This window comes from Ambystoma mexicanum, chromosome 8 (assembly GCF_040938575.1).
Source record: "Ambystoma mexicanum isolate Mex_15411 chromosome 8, UKY_AmexF1_1, whole genome shotgun sequence".
Classification (NCBI taxonomy): domain Eukaryota; kingdom Metazoa; phylum Chordata; class Amphibia; order Caudata; family Ambystomatidae; genus Ambystoma; species Ambystoma mexicanum.
The window spans coordinates 157,250,359-157,266,731 of record NC_090929.1 but is presented as its reverse complement, the minus strand read 5'-3'; the positions used below and the strand labels follow the sequence as shown (position 1 = coordinate 157,266,731).

General features: G+C 45.7%; 1 protein-coding gene across 2 annotated transcripts in view; it reads right to left on the bottom strand.

The window, feature by feature from the left end:
- The window catches only part of LOC138471738 (kelch-like protein diablo), a 188,735-nt gene extending 173,802 nt beyond the window's left edge, over positions 1–14,933 (bottom strand). Inside the window, exon 1 of one of the 2 annotated variants that reach the window (XM_069609536.1) lies at positions 14,779–14,933. In XM_069609536.1, the coding sequence (XP_069465637.1) occupies positions 14,779–14,801 (23 nt within the window). In that variant the 5' untranslated portion in view covers positions 14,802–14,933. The remainder of the gene's footprint in view (positions 1–14,778) is intronic. The other variant, XM_069609537.1, reaches the window with a different exon arrangement.
- Positions 14,934–16,373: the final 1,440 nt, after the last annotated feature.

Sequence of the window (16,373 nt, the reverse complement as noted above, 5' to 3'; positions counted from 1 at the left end):
TGATATTTTGTACAGGTGGCATGTATTTTAAGGTTAGTGCCTCGAATTGCACGAGTCACATTAATCAATGGCTCCCCACATACTTCCCCACCTACCGAATGCCCACATTTCAACCGAATAATAATATCAATCAAACAACTATCGAATACAATGAATTTGGCCTCTTTCCTTATACTGTCACTCTGCATCCCAGCTGGTTCGGCCTGTAACGTTGAGGACATGTCACTCACATGAAAGGTAGAATCTCCGATATCGTCTTCCGCTATGTTCAGTGATATTGATGGTGTTTCATTGTAGTCCACTTCATTCTCTTCCATTGCAACATCTGTTCCTTCTCCGGCGATGGGTGAATAAGACAATTTCTTCAACTTTCTCGCGGTCTTAGTTTTTGCGGGTGTGGATTCTGTGAATTGATCTCCGACTGCATCCGAACTACCAGGAGGACATTCACTATCAATGGCTGGTGCTGGTATAGCTCCGTTGTCAATCACTTCATATTCTTCCCATTGGCACGATGCATCTCCAGTCTCAAGTCCCTGCCAAAAGGTTTGACAAGCAACATCTCTCGTTCGCTTCACTGTCTGTGTAGATCTAGTTCGTACACCCACTCGCAACTAGAGGACAGATTGGAAAAGGGATGTTCAGTTTAAACACAACTTACAGTATTGAACTATTAACAGTGAAAAACAACATAATATAGTGACCAGGACACTAACCTTCTTTTGCTTTCTTTTTTTTTAAACTTTCTTGCCTCGAACTTCAACATCAGGACGCTGTTGCTCCGACTCGTGTGTGCATGTCTCCACTTCCTCTTGCGCTGCAACGACTATATTTTCATGATAAGCACATCCATCACGCACTGACGCTCCATCAACTCCCTGAAAAATAGAACTTTCATTAGTATGTATAATAATATCGAAAACACAAAATGTACTTGGGAACCAATACCCACGTACATATCAATAGCAAAACAGGAATGAACGCTTTGTGTAGAACATTCTAACGACAATTATTCACGCATAGTTGTTCTAGTTAGATGGAACTGTCAAGATCCATACCTCGGGCTCCTCATAGACTTCCATTGATGATATTATTGAAGATGATGCTTCAGTGACTCCCTGAAACACAGTAATTGCATTAGTATGGTTTTCTATTTTGTTAAAAAGAACAGAAACTTTGTGCAGGCGTCAACGGCTCATCTAAATAGACCTGCACAAATGATCAGTTGTCTAAAATAAATAATGGATATGTAAATATGATTCGATTTGCTCGATCGTTGGAAGTGTCACCACCCAGAGATCTGCATCAACTACTAGGGGTGATGTTCTTGTAGAAGAAGCTCCGTCATCTCCCTGAAACATAGTACTTGCGTTAATAAAGAAGGAAGTATAGCGGATGTAATCACGTCATATGATTTCGCTTGATCGAACTGTCAGTATCCATACCTCGAAATGCATAAGAACATCAAGGGACGATGTAACTGCGGTGCACACTTCTGCAAGCTGTTGCGCCGAACCGTAACTGCATGCTCCCCCTTCTTCTTGGACTAGTGCTCCATCGACTCCCTGAAACATAGGACTTTCATTAGTAATGAACACAATATTGAAAAAAGAAGACACATAGGAGGGCGACGACAGAAGGACATATCAATGGCTAAAAACAAAAGAAACATTGTGTGTAACAATCACGCTACAAGAATGCAAGATCTGATGATCTCCATCGATGGAACTGTCCGGAAACGTACCTCGAGCATCTGAGTGGCATCAACGGTTGTCGTCAATACGTTGGACTCCTCAGCATCTCCCTGAAAGACAGTACTTGCATTATTTTGGATAACAATAATTATAACTGAAAACAAAGACTAGAGGATGAGTACAAGGGTGTACCATTAGGTAAAATAATTGCACGATAAATTAAAACTATTGATTTACATGCCTAAAACAAGTCAGTGGCAGAATAGCCAAGTAAGATTACCCGATAGGCGCTTGAAGTGGCTGATGACTGCAATAACGACACGGATGGAGAATCTTCAGCCTTCATATTGAGTGGATACATAAATGGGGAAATTATTGTTAGATAATGCTACACACTACCGCAAGGCCGAGAGATAAATACGTAAACTTGACTCACCAGTGGAGGGATGTGGACGAATAGAGTGGGAATAGCGGTTGAGAGCAATTTTTGCCTCGCTCGCGGTGTGTTCTTCTTTATTAGCAATGATGTGGAGTACATGTCAGAGGTAAAGTGCCTGCTGCAGATGCGGTATCGATCACCCCTCTTGTCCGCAAAGACTTCTAGGACTCTACTTTCAAGCTCAGACGGTGGATATCCGCAATATCGGACCCATTCTCTTATCTGATCTATTGTCTTAGGGAAAACATGCATTATAGTACCTTCAGATTTATTATGGGTCTTCGAAGGGCAACCGCCAATGGAACAGGCAGGCATTGTGGAAAGTTCTGAAAAGTAAAGATCAACAATTCTCTATGAATACCAATGTGTTAAAAAATTAAATGACACATAAAAGGTTCAATGCAAGGTTCGTTTTGTTTCTTGGAACTATACACGTTATTCACATGCGGATAAGTATTTGAATAACTTTAAAAAAATAGAAAGATAATTTGACTAGACTCAGAACATGACTAGTTCCTTGCATGTACTGTCTTGAACGAAAAGAAATTGAACGCAAAATGATTATGGTACATGGCCTTACCTTGACGAACAAACAGTTAGATGCAGGGATCAGAGTAGTTTCTTGTCGTAGAACAGGGAGCAGTTCACAGGTTGCAAACTGAGGAGTTTCCTCAAAGTGGTCACGGAAGTTCACAGAGACGAAGAGCAGATAACCAGCACCTTCACGGGTTGACTAACTAGCAAAGCGCAAAGAAGTGCTCATTAGAAATATGAAGTGGGTTAAAAGGATTCGAAACAGGGGTGTGTTTGTGAATGAATGACGTGTATATGTCGTGGCATTATGCGGTTTGCAGGGGGGCGTCCAGCGTGAGGGGGGGACGCTTGGCAGGAGACACGGGGTCTGGAGGTAGACATGGGAACAACAACCCATGCTCTATAGACCACTTTGAAGTGTACATGGTCTTTGGCACCTCTTGGCCTTTATCGCTCCCTGACAGCTCCACTTGCCAGCGCAAGTACCCCGGTGCGAACTGCCTTTGATAGTGCGGGGGGTGTGTGGATTAGGGCGCTGGTCGTCCAGACAAGACTCGTTTGCCGCAGGGCCTCACCAAGGAGAGGCCATCTAACTGCATGTAAGAGGCAGACTGCAGGATCTAGTACATGGAAGGCAGGGGGGTGAGTTTATAAATACCTCACCCTCCCAGGAGAATATAAGGGTGCAGTTCACCCTGGAGACCCTGGATGCCTAGGCAGTTAGTCAGAAGCAGGCTGGCCTGTGGTGGCAAGGCGGCACGGGCCAGAAGGGGTCATCTCTGTACCCGGTGCCCAAAAGGATGATTTATTATGATCAACCATATTGATTATTTACCTATAACCATGTTTTGTATCAATAAAATCCAACGGCCTTCCTTTTATTGCCAACGCTTGAACAAAGTGGTGTGGTAAGTATTTTTGGGGGAGGAGGCAAGGCCGGGAGGCTTGATGCCAACCCGCAAAATAACATATGTATGTCTGCTGCATATGGGTTCAACGAGACATGTGGTGTGACAAGACAAGGCACAGGAAGACTATTCAATGGAGACACACCAGATTCATTTAAAAAATCAAAACAACCATTGTTAAAATATATGTTGGGTTTTATTTTAGATCTTAATTTCAATTGAACATAAATAATAAACATTACACATTATAAAGTTCCGGTTGCAGCACATCCAGGGAAAATCCGCGGTATTGTCCACTGTCGCTGGGGAAATGTTGTCTAATGGCAAGTACCGCACAGGCAGGTATTACTCTCCGAACGCGGTGTCCGAGCCTCCCGTGAAGCCACCAAGTGAAGCAACGATAGGCCACCAGCCTGTACCACCTGTGAAAATGAAAGATGCAAACTGTATTAAAATGACAAAACTTTCTTATCACTGTCGATTCAGGTAAAAAATGTCATTCTGCTTTGAAAAAAATTCTATCTAGAAAATGCACAATATGGAACCAATTTACATGCATTCGAATGATATGTAGATGTAATTTTATATGTGGGAGACGACCATGACATAGTAGTGGCATCACTGACATCACAACCAGAGTATACTTACTCGTTACTCGGATTACGCGGACGAACAGTGCCGCGAAGTTCGTGCATAAGCACCATCATCATCCTCAACACGGTCCGTGAGAGGCAGGCTTCCCTGAACTCTGGCAGCTCGGTGATGCATTGCGGACTTGGCTCGCCTTCCGAAATGTAGGCCAAGCACCCGGAATTTTCACGGCAGCAGCAGTTCTCCTCCTCAGTTGGCATTAGCTCGCACCGATTGCACGTGCACCAGGTGGAGACGCCGTCCATGCGACATGGTCCAGGCTCTTCATCCGTTGACTGGTCCTCCCAACTGCCGTCCGAATCCCCATCGTTTTCGCGTGCTTGCCTTTCCAGTAGTTCCTCCTCGGTGTACTCGGGCTCGTACATATACGGCATTATTGTAGCCATTGTGTGGTAAAGAAAGTAAAATAATTTACAGAGATGGTACAGGTGTTCACAAGGCCTAGAAGTGGCGAAGGTAGCTGACCAGAGCACAGAAACGAGTCACAGAATACTCAAAGTAACACAGAGAGAGGAATGGAATCGAAAATCTGCTGCTGTGTGTTGTGAAACGGTGTGTTTATACTTATTGAGGAAAGAGGCGTCCTGCCATTTCCATGGCGACACTTCATTAGCTGAGGCGCAGCGATTGTTGACACGAAACGTGCTTTGGCGTTGGGAAATGGGCGGTACGCGTCTGCTGATGTCAGGCTCAGGGGCGGGGGATTTGATTTAGTGCCGCAAAAGCAGGTGAGCCAGGGCGATGGGGGGAAATGATAGGATTATCAGAAAATGGCGGCTGATTTCGAGTGCGTTAATGGACGAAAAGTCGGGTAAGGTCCATAGGAAAGTTTTCTACGATCTACCGTTTTATGCTTAAAAACACATGGCCGAACCGTAGGGACAATAAAAAAAAAGTCCCGGAACTATCCTTTAATCTCTGTGGCATGTGCTGGGATAGAACGGACATTGATAAGAGCACATTGGATTAGGCTGGTGGGTTTGGTAGTATTTCTGCTTATAGTGGTATTTTGGGCAATGTGTTCCTTGTAGGTTGCATCTGGAAGCTTAGAGCTAACGGTGGTTGAAGGTGCGGGCAAAAGGAACATTTGCATTCCTGGTTGCCCTTTGGGGACCGATGCCCATGGAGGCTTTGGGCTGTAGGTGGTAGGAGGAGCAGGCCCATGCTATATTTGCGTTCCCGATGCCTATTGGGGGCAGGTGGGATGTGTGCAGAGCGGGTTCCTAGACGTTGTTTTCTCAGCCAAAGAGGCATAGGACGGTTGAGTGTGGATGACGGTGAGTCAGCTTGTCGTTTGGGTGAGCTAGTAATAGGTGTTGTGACAGGGGCTGTGGGGTGTGCCCTTTCTAGTGGGGCCGGTGAGCCTTTGGACAGGGCAGGGAGGAATGGTGTAGGTGGGATCAAGTCAGAGCAAGGCAACTTTGGCGTCATAATGGCGAGCTGGGTAGACTGACTTTAGCAAGTATGCCCCTAGTGGTGGGGTAAACGGTCACTCACTCAAAGATGTGGCTGGCACAGAACTCTGAAAGGTATAGGTAATACAGAGATCAACCTACTAAGGCCTATTGCTTAATGTTATCAGGTTAGGCAGATTGTATGGCGAAGTAGCGCATTGTTTGGCTATAGGTTTGTCACAAGTTTTAAGCTAGGCAGGGGGTAAGGGCAACGTGGGTTGCGTGTATGGGTGCTAAACATAAGTCACGACATCTGACATAGTATACTGTGCATTTAGTAGGACTATATGACTACCGGTTGCATGTGGTGGGAATAATCAATGGCACATCTAGACATTTGAGCAGGGCAGCATTTAGAACGTTATTCATGCCATAACACATTAGCGTAATTGGCATCACAGAAGGAGCAGTGGATAGGTTGCATTGTACAGCAGGCACAGTTAAGAATGACAGTACATGTGGTCATTACTGGAACATGTATTAAAGTTCAGTTTTGAGCACGTGTCGGCATAGAGAGGGTGGGGTGCGACTTACGTGCTCATTCACACCATATTGTTCTATGAGATTGTTCCATGCTGTGGTATCGTATCAGCTCTTGGTTTTTGGAGAGCGGGCCCTGTGCGGGCGACGAAGAGAGCAGTAGGTAGTTCTCTCCGGCGGTAAGTAAGGAGGGCGGGGGAGGAGGCCGAGGGTTGGAAATGGCAAGCAGGGAAGATCTGTGCAGCGTAACTGGCCGGCGGCCGCGTACGGCCTAGACAGGCACAGACAGGAAGGCGCCTTTGGCTCAGTGGGCCTTAAGCAATGGGGGCCGGCTTCCTTGGCGTGGCGTGAAGCTCATTCTGGACAAAGTGTTGCTAGGCAACCAATGTACCCTTAACCAGCTGTGCACGGCGGCAGCCATCCAATGGGTTCCATCGTCCATGGAGCAGCGGCTCCACGTGGAGGGGAAACAGGATCCTTGTTTGAAGGAGTCGGGGGGCTTTACAGTTGAAGAATGGCTGCGTGGCCTGGAAGCAATGGACGTAGCTGTAGGCTCGTCGTGCCTCGAATGATGCGAGGTCTGGCTGCCCCAGTGCCCCTGCAGCGTGCGAACCTCACGGGCCTCGGAGAGGCAGCTGATGAGTGTTGCAGGGCTCCAGCCCTGATTAGGAACATGTTGTAATTTATCCTTGGGGCCCGAGGTCCCGATGGGAAGGTGACTGTTGGATTTAGTAAGTTCAGCAGAAATGTGCCTTTTTGTACAACGAGATTGTCTTTTTAGGAACAATGAAAACAATATTCCGTAGAAAATGTTATATTTTCAAATAAAACTCCGGGAAAGAAAAAGAAACAGAATTATGAAACTTTTTGTAGATTGGTAGAGCCCCATAGTGGAGTTTTGAAAAAAGATGAAGTGTATGCTCAGCCCGTGGGAATCTCTTGTCGACTGTATGCCATAGGCAGTAAGAAACACTGGGAATTGTACTGCGAGATGGATAGCACACATGGAAATAAAAAGGGAAACGAAAGGAAAACACAAAACCAAAATGCTCCCTTTAAAATGTCTTGCATAAGGTAGGAAAAGGGTAGTGAACCTGTTTCTAGGGCCCAAGGTTAAAGCCAGGGGACAGATCACCCACAATGCGTACAAACGGGCATCTAGTCAATACCTTTAATATGTACGTGTGTTAAACAGACACAACAGCATCAGGCAGGCTTCTTGGCATTGCCCATCCTTGGCCTCCCTGGCACCGTGTTTAGTGCCTGTTCAGTGCCTCCTCTATGTCCACACATTGCTGCATCACAGATATCCTTCTGCTTGGCAGCAAAACTGGCTTTGTATTTATCAGTGAGACCCTCAAGTTACAAAATAGGCATGGAAAATGGCCCATTTAAAGAACCAGGAGATAGCCATAGAATAATGAGGCAATACCAACTCGACCCCCTGCACGATTTCTCAGCCTCTGGCCATGAATACCTCCACTCTTTCTATAGATCTGTCATGCCTTGGTCGTCATCTAAAGCTCTCACCCAACCCCAGAAAGTCAACCTTTAACAGCACATTGGTGACAGATGAGACACGCAGGGTCATAGCGGCATGCCCCCACACTGAAGAGGTGAAAGGTCTCACGCATCTCTTCGAGGACTTCTAACCATCACCGGAGCAGTGCATAGGGTCTGTGTCGTCACACACCGGCCCACGGAATTATTCAGTTAAATTGACCATCCTTGGATTTAACACCTCCTTCGACGTACCTGACCTCCCGTCAACTACGACCTGAAGCAAAGTTCCTCTGGCATTGCCCAAATACTCTCCTTGATGCCTTCTCCCACCCACTCCTGGCCTTTGAAGAACATCCTAATTCGCACACTCGCAGCTGTATTGTAGTCCGACCTTCTAAGCATCTTTGATCTATCTTCCTAATAATCTTGCATTTCACCTTTGACCACCAGATCACCAATGCATTGGACACCCTCATATTCCTGAAGTTCATATTTCTGACTAAAATGACGAAAGCCATGTGGTTCAACCAAGAGGTCAACCTCCTCAAAGCATCCAACAGGTACCTGGACAGTAAATGCTGCACCAGCTCAGATCCAGCAGGTGAATTTGCAGACTAACCCTGGCTAAGATGCTGCCTAGCAACTGTTCAGAAGGCTAGGACTCTGAACTAAAGGACCCACATCAGGACTGATCAATGCCCTTCCAAGGAGATCTCCAAACCCATTTCAGAAGTCAGGAACCCTACAGCTTGAGAAGACAGCATCACCCCATGATAGTCAGTGGGCCTCATTCCGAGATTGGAGGTAGTCATGGCGCTATTTGTGCCATGACTGCCTCCAATAACGGTACCGGCACCGGTAGTCTGACCTTTGCGGGACCGGTAAGTCCCCATTGAAAAAACCATTCCCCATTCCCATTGAGCCACCATAGGGCTCAATGGGAATGGGGAAGTAGCTAATAACGGTACTGCAATTTGCGGTACCGTTATTAGCTCTGAAGTCACTTAGCGGGTCCCGTCCTTAATGCCTGGTAAAACCAGGCGTTAAAGGAGGGAACCGCTAAGGGAACTCGTAGTAGGGTGGTAAGGGATTACCGGCACCGGTCTCCTTAACGGTGCCGGGTATCCCTTACCGCCCTACTCGTAATGAGGCCCACTGTATGGCTGCCTCATAGCACATGTCTAGGGATGCTTGTAGCCTTGTGCAGAAGGGATGTGACCAAGCAGTTCAGGCTGGACTACCTCTTTTGGGGTGGGACCAAGCCTGATTTGGTCTTTCTCCTTTTGTAATGGCTTGGCAGTTGAAGAACGATGGTCTGGAGGGTTGCCCAGAGCAATGCCAGAGGCTAAGAGTCATTCTAAACCTTCCAGCCATCACCTCTTTTGTTTTCCCTCACACCACACATTACTGTGAGAAGAGGTCCTGAGACCTAGTTGCCCACATGGCTGTCAAGATACTACCATTCCATCACTTCTTGTCTGCCCACCCAAGTCCCACAATACCTCCCCCCTTATTACCTGCCATATTCCTGGATCTACTCACCAGGAGCTAGAGTTCAGGATCTCTGTCCACCTTCCAATTTTAAGGAAATCCTTCAATCCACAGCAGCAGCAGATCTAACCCTCACACCTCACAATCCCTCCTTTGAGTCAGAAACTCTCCCAGTGGAACTCAGGATCTCCTTCATCAAACCTTTGCTGACAAAGCCGTGCCCGAATCCTGAATACCTCAACAAATGTAGACCCACTGCACCAGCCTCTCGCTGCCCAAACCCATTGAGAGGGAAGCACACATGCAGTGGCCAACGTTGCAGAACTAAACCCTATACTGGGTTTTGCCCAGATGGGATGGCACCTACTCTAGGGTCCTGACCCAGCATCCATTGTCAGATGGAATGAGAGGACGAAACAGGCTGTTGTGGATGAAGCAGCAACCCTCAACCAGACCTCTTCTTGACTCCGACAGAGCGAACTACTCAACCAAAACAAATGTACTCACACTGATGGAGGTTCAAGGGGCTTCCTCTTTGAACGGATCTCCTCTCCGACCCTCACTTCTCGTATTTGCAATCGCTATTTTTTTTTTTAGCACTTTGTTTTACAAAAAAAGAAAACATGTGGCTATTCAGATGATGATATATATCAATATACTGAAATACACAATATAACTAACTTAAAAAGCACCACGTAGATTTCTCATCGAAAGTTCTTCTTCCTTAACCAAAATGTCAGCATATGTCCACAGTGATTTGTGTTTCTTTCTCAAACCGTCTCAAATGTTCTATACACATACTCAAATTTTCCCTCTCTTGAATGTTAAACTTCTACAGATCCTGTGGTCGTAGAAGTTTCCATCATTTTCTTCTCAATTTTCCCAAAGATCATCAGAACAAATTTTGTAACTGCTAGGTTGATTGACATCTTTTCCCCTTCCAGCAAAATTCTCCACCACAGATCAATCTCTCTAGACCGATAGTCCTTCCAGATATATCCTAGGTAAGTCTGTTTTTCCTGTCTAAGAATAGGGCATTGGAGAGTCAGATGTTCCAAGGATTCTACCACCTTTATGTCTTGACATAATCTACAGTGCTTCGGTTCCTCCTTGGTTCTTTTCCTATAGTTGTTGTCTCTGCAAGGCCAGAGGTTGAGGCGGAATCTTAGGTAGGCAGATCTCAGAAACCAATTTGGTAAAATCGACAGATACTTTGGCAATCAGTTCAACTTGCGGGGGTCGGCCCAGAATTCTTCGTATCCTTGATATTTATACAAGTCTTCATTCGTTTCAATCCAGTCAAGTACAAACATTTTTTTCTTGACCTGATCTGGATTTTTTGACACTGATTCTTCGCATTCATTCAGATTTCAACCCCTATCGAAATCCTCTCCCTCGACTGATTATGTCCTTTGGCATCAACTGCTTAAAGTAAGCTGAAAAACACAATTCATTCTCAAACTCTGCAACCCATTGGATTGCAGCTCAGATAAGGGCTACTCAAAGCATGCGGATGGATGTCCCTCTAAGTGCTGTAACATAACATGGGAAGACGATTATGCCATCTTCCCTTGCATTGCAATTTTGGGGGCACGATCTGCTCTAAACCTACAGCCTTGGAAGGCACCCCATTGTATCACAATCCTAGAAGGAAAAAGATCCTGCTAGCTATGAGGTTCTGTACTGTTTGCTAAGATTTTTAAAACAACATTAATTCTTGGTGATATGTATCAGCAATGTATTACGCATAAATGCTGTGCAAGGAATTAGTCCAAACATTTCAGGATCCTTGATCTAGGCAGGAAACGGAAGGAGCTAAGGTAGCCCAGGAGAGGAGTTTCCAGTTAAAGAGGGCTTCTACCATCTTAGAGTTTCCTGGAGCCCCCAAACATCCTGTTCCCCACCCCATTTCCTGCATACAAAGCACTCTATATATGACGTTGCCAAGCAAGAAGATTCTGAAACCGCAGCCAGGATTGGACTCCTTACAGAAGGCTTAAAGGGACCCAATCCACTGAGGTCTTGGGCCTATTTAAGCGAGGGGGAAGACCCTCACCCTAGTTGATTAATCTTTGAACACTTGAAGGTTTCATCTGAATCCTTGTTGGGAATACAGTCTGCTCCATAGTCCTCTGCCACACACGTGATGACTAGGCTTTCCAAGGAAGAGACACACTCTTCCCCCTAATCATCCCAAGGGATTATTTGGAGTTACCTGTTGGCTAGACAAGAAGACCTACTGCAGCTGAGACCTCTGGTAACCAGGACCGTGCTCACTGAAGGTAACAGAAATCTGCAAGTGCTTTCTAAATCCTCTCTGTCTGGGAAGTGCAGGAAAAAGGACTTGCCTTGCCCCTTGAGACCCTGGACAAGCTCCCCAAGTATACAAAGAACCAATAGTTGATCCCTGGCTCTCCCTGCATCGCAAATCCAGTTGGATGACAGTTTAGGAGCTTCAATGCCATCCAAGGCCCTGCAATGGAACCACCCAAGTAGTTTTCAACCTTGACGCTTGACCACCACATGCATCTCCAAGGTTTGCTCAATGCTGACACTGAAGCTCTGCTGTCTCCACCTCCAAGACCCGCTGAGTATTTTAGTATACCCAAATCGACACCGCCTGCTTGGTTCCAGCTTCTTTGGACACCAAACTATCGCCAGTGTAACAACTCCACACTGTGTTGACCAATGTGAGCCTGCTTGCCACCAAAGGCATGTATTATTTTCTCCACATCCGAGGCTGCGACCCTTCTAGCTCCACCAACCAGAAATTACCTGCCATTTCCCAGAGTCTTTGACCCGCAAGCCCGGGAGCTCATTCACAGCTTCATTAAGCCATTTACTCTCTGAAGACTGCCTAAAAATAACACTGGACGGCCCTATTCAGCACATCGTTTATGTTACTGCTTGATGACACTAGCTCAAAGAGATCCTAAGATTGAGCATGTTTGGGCAGGGAGGGGCAGGTAGTCGGTGGGAAGGCCACAGGGAATAGCATTGTCATGGCAGCGAAAGGGTAGACAAGAAGCCAAACAACATCCACAAGCTATGTGTCCTTTCTCAGATCCCATCTCCATCGTGTCTGTACTTCCACGCAATAATTTCTGCCTATCAGTGGAGTTAAAGCACCACCTTACAGCCAAAACCTAAAAGGACCTTTTCGCATCTGAAATGGGACAGCTTGAGACCTGTGATAGGAAGCGGCCAACCACTGCGCCACTAACCAAGTACACTCAAAAGATCATCTGAAGCCCTGACACCGGCTTGTCTCACCACCGTCTCTTGTCCATCCGTATAAAAGGAAATGCTCAGGTTCCTTCTGACTTTTTAGTTTGAGCCAAAACTATAGCATTTGAGTATAACTGGGAGGGAGATGGGATATGTGGAGGGCCACACAGCTTGTGGGTGTTGTTTGGTTATTGGCCCACCCATTGACTGCGTGTGGCCATGCAAGCCCCTATTGCCGTTCATGCACTTGCTCGATCTGAATGACACCTGGCCCGGTAAGATTGTTGTCTGTTTTCCCTCTGTTCCCCCTCCCTTGCCTCGTCGCGCCTTGAAACCCTTGTGTTTAGGCATGTTACAAATGCCATATCATATCATAGCCACTACTTGACCCTTCCCCCCAAAACACATCTTCCTGGTGTTTCTTTGAGCTAGCTTTATCAGGTAATAACATCAAACTGAGTTCTGTAAGTGTCTGCCAGTGTTATTTCAAGGCGACATTCTGGGATTTAATGGCTTATTTGCATTTGTAGATGTGTTACTGGTGCAATAAACATGTCATAACCAAGTGTGTCCTCGGCCGCTTGATTTATAAGCAGTATTCGTGTTCTTGCATTGAAGGCCTGTTTAAAAACAAGTATTGGCAAAGGAAGCAGGTGTGGCTTGTGTATGAGGAATGGGATCGGCACTGCTGTCATATACCCAAGTACTCGCATTATTTTACAGCTGTTACCATCTTATGGCCAGGTGGTACCATTGTGGCAGTGCATGGCAAATGCCTATCCCATGGCTACACAAAAGCCAAAACAGTTGGCTTTGACAGATAGAAGCTTGTTTAGATAACGTTTAGTATTGAAGATTAGCCTGTGCATAGGTGATCTGAATGTTGGCAGAGGAAAGAAACCAAGACACGTGAGGATGCATTGATTTGTCCAGGATCACACAATCCGGTCACTTGTAGATATTATAACAGGGCCTATGGCTTCGTGTGGGGGCAATTGCATTCCCATCTGCAGTCCAGCTTCAACAGACAGTGGGGAGAGGGGCGGGGGACGGGGGGCAGTCCTATCAACTAACAGTGGTTCAAACGTGTCTCTCCCACAAGCACCGCATTCCGGAGCTTAAAGTGATTTGATCTGCAGACCCCGGCAGCTGCTATTGCCGCAGCAACTGCATCAACCCAACCCAAGTGTTTGCTTCCTCTACAACCCCATTACATTGCTTATAATCTAGGAGGGATGGAATGCCGACTCAGCAGATAAGACTACTTGAATGGAATGTCCTCAGACGTTCGAAATGCTCCCAGAAGACTTGCTTGTGAGCTAGGAAAGTGCACGAATTCCGTCGTAAGGGCCGGGAATCCAGGAACAGGGATGTCATTGACTGAAGCGCCGAGTAGCCGAGCTGTTCATCAAGTCTCTTAATATAGGGTTTTGATGGAATATGGCTTGGCATTGTCGAGAAATGAGTCCTACATGTTTGGTATAGAAATGCAGTAGAGTGTGTACAGTGAGCTGTTCTTATTTTCCCTGGTATCTCAATTGCACTCATTATGTAGCCCTCGGAAATATGAAAACTCGTTTTACACAAATCTCGGCAGCAGCCACTGTACACACTGAGCTATATCACTACACAAATACGTTATATACATTTGGAGAAAAAAAACCTCACAACTGTATAAATAATAGCTATTTTGTAGACCCACGACCGATCACTCCATTATGCAATTCTTGTATGGAAGAATACATTTTCCCATATCTGTTTCACTGGACAACCTCACTCGTGAAAGCACGAACTCAGTCACTCCTTTAATTGCACCGTTTCTCTTCGCAGGTCGACACTTTATCGATTGCTAGTTTGCCGGATAAAAAGTAAAGCAGACAGCAATACATGTGTTTGTTGTGGGTATCATAATCCTAGATTTCATTTTCAATTAATATTTTATAGCAAATAGAATACAAACCGGTCTTAATTTCCTAGACAGGAGCACAGTGAAATGGTATCCTGAAATTGCACGGTGAAAGGCTGCTGCGAAAGAGGCAGTCTCCTTTCCCCTACAGTATAGCCCCCCCCTCTTTATGCTGCCTCCCCAACCAGCAGCCGTTCTGAGCATGAGGCCACATTTTCAATAGAACACACATGTAGTTTCACATTTCAAATAACATGCCAGGAGCACTTGACCTAACCAGCTAAAATGCCCGAAAACGTACATCTCAATACCACTTAAGTATCAAACATCTCTAATAGTCAAAACAATTGCATTCATTTGCATCAAACACAGAAGAATAACAGGCTGAGTCGTCCCACTGAGATCCACCTTGAGAGCTGCAGGTTGGTCAGTGATTCCATCGGCAGGTGCAATAACTGACTGAGCTATCTTGTCGGATGTTGAGACTTACCCCTTGTCATCCTGTACTCCCATCCCGTCTCAGGCACGGATGTCCTATCGCAGAGGATCGCTGCCTGGTTCTGAAAACGGCTCGAGCAAGCGGGCGGTTTAAGGCAGTGGATGCCAAACACCCAGGCGCCTGAAATAGGAACCCCCCGCTGTCCCATGTGGCCCAGCCAAAAGGCCAGTCACTCTGCTGTGTGACTGCTGCAGTCAGCCACTGCACACATCACCGTGCCTGGGGCCATAAAAGCAGCACCGTTGCATGAGCATGTTTGCACAACCTCCTCTTCCTCGCTACCCCATCAACTCCTTGAAAAAAAATAAGTCAGGTAAAACTGTCCAATAACTCAGCAAGTTAAGTGCTTGCTGCTAGGATATGTGCTGAACCTGCAGGTCACAGGGCTAGAAACTATTACTCGAGGCTGCTCTTCCTCACCCTAGTACTTTTGTGGTTATTTATCTCCAACAAAGCAAGCATATGCCAACTTTTACTGTGGATGTGCCGCCTGCGTGTTACCCTACTGGAGGTAAAAATACCTCAAGTATCCCACAATCCAACAGTTTATGATTTTCCCCTCAGATTACTGGGTCTTTCCTCCCTTTGTTTCGGTGGGTGGTATGTACTGTGACGAGGAAGAACAGGAGTGGGTAGTAATGAAGATTACCAGTATCTAATGTGATCATTCCATTTGGTTAGGTGTTGTGGTATGTACTGTGATGAGGAAGAGTAGGACTGGGTAGTTATGAAGATTACCATTATCTAATGTGATCATTACATTTGGTTAGGTGGGTTGTATGTACTGTACCTAGGAAGAGTAGGACTGGGTAGTTATGAAGATTACCATTATCTAATGTGATCATTACATTTGGTTAGGTGCGTTGTATGTACTGTACCTAGGAAGAGTAGGACTGGGTAGTTATGAAGATTACCAGTATCTAATGTGATCATTACATTTGGTTAGGTGGGTGGTATGTATTGAAGATTACAGTATCTAATGTGATCATTACATTTGGTTCGGTGGGTGGTATGTTATATAATGTGATCATTACATTTGGTTCGGTGGGTGGTATGTACTGTGACTAGGAAGACTAGGACTGGGTAGTAATGAAGATTACCAGTATCTAATGTGATCATTACATTTGGTTAGGTGGGTGGTATGTACTGTGACTAGGAAGAGTAGGACTGGGTAGTAATGAAGATTACCAGTATCTAATGTGATCATTACATTTGGTTAGGTGGTTTGTACGTACTGTGACTAGGAAGAGTAGGACTGGGTAGTAATGAAGATTACCAGTATCTAATGTGATCATTACATTTGGTTCGGTGGGTGGTATTTACTGTGACTAGGAGGAGTAGGACTGGGTATTAATGAAGATTGCCAGTATCTAATGTGATAATTACATTTGGTTAGGTGGGTTGTATGTACTGTACCGAGGAAGAGTAGGACTGGGTAGTAATGAAGATTGCCAGTATCTAATGTGATCATTACATGTGGTTCGGTGGGAGGTATGTACTGTGACTAGGAAGAGTAGGACTGGGTATTAATGAAGACTGCCAGTATCTAATGTGATCATTACATTTGGTTAGGTGAGTTGTATGTA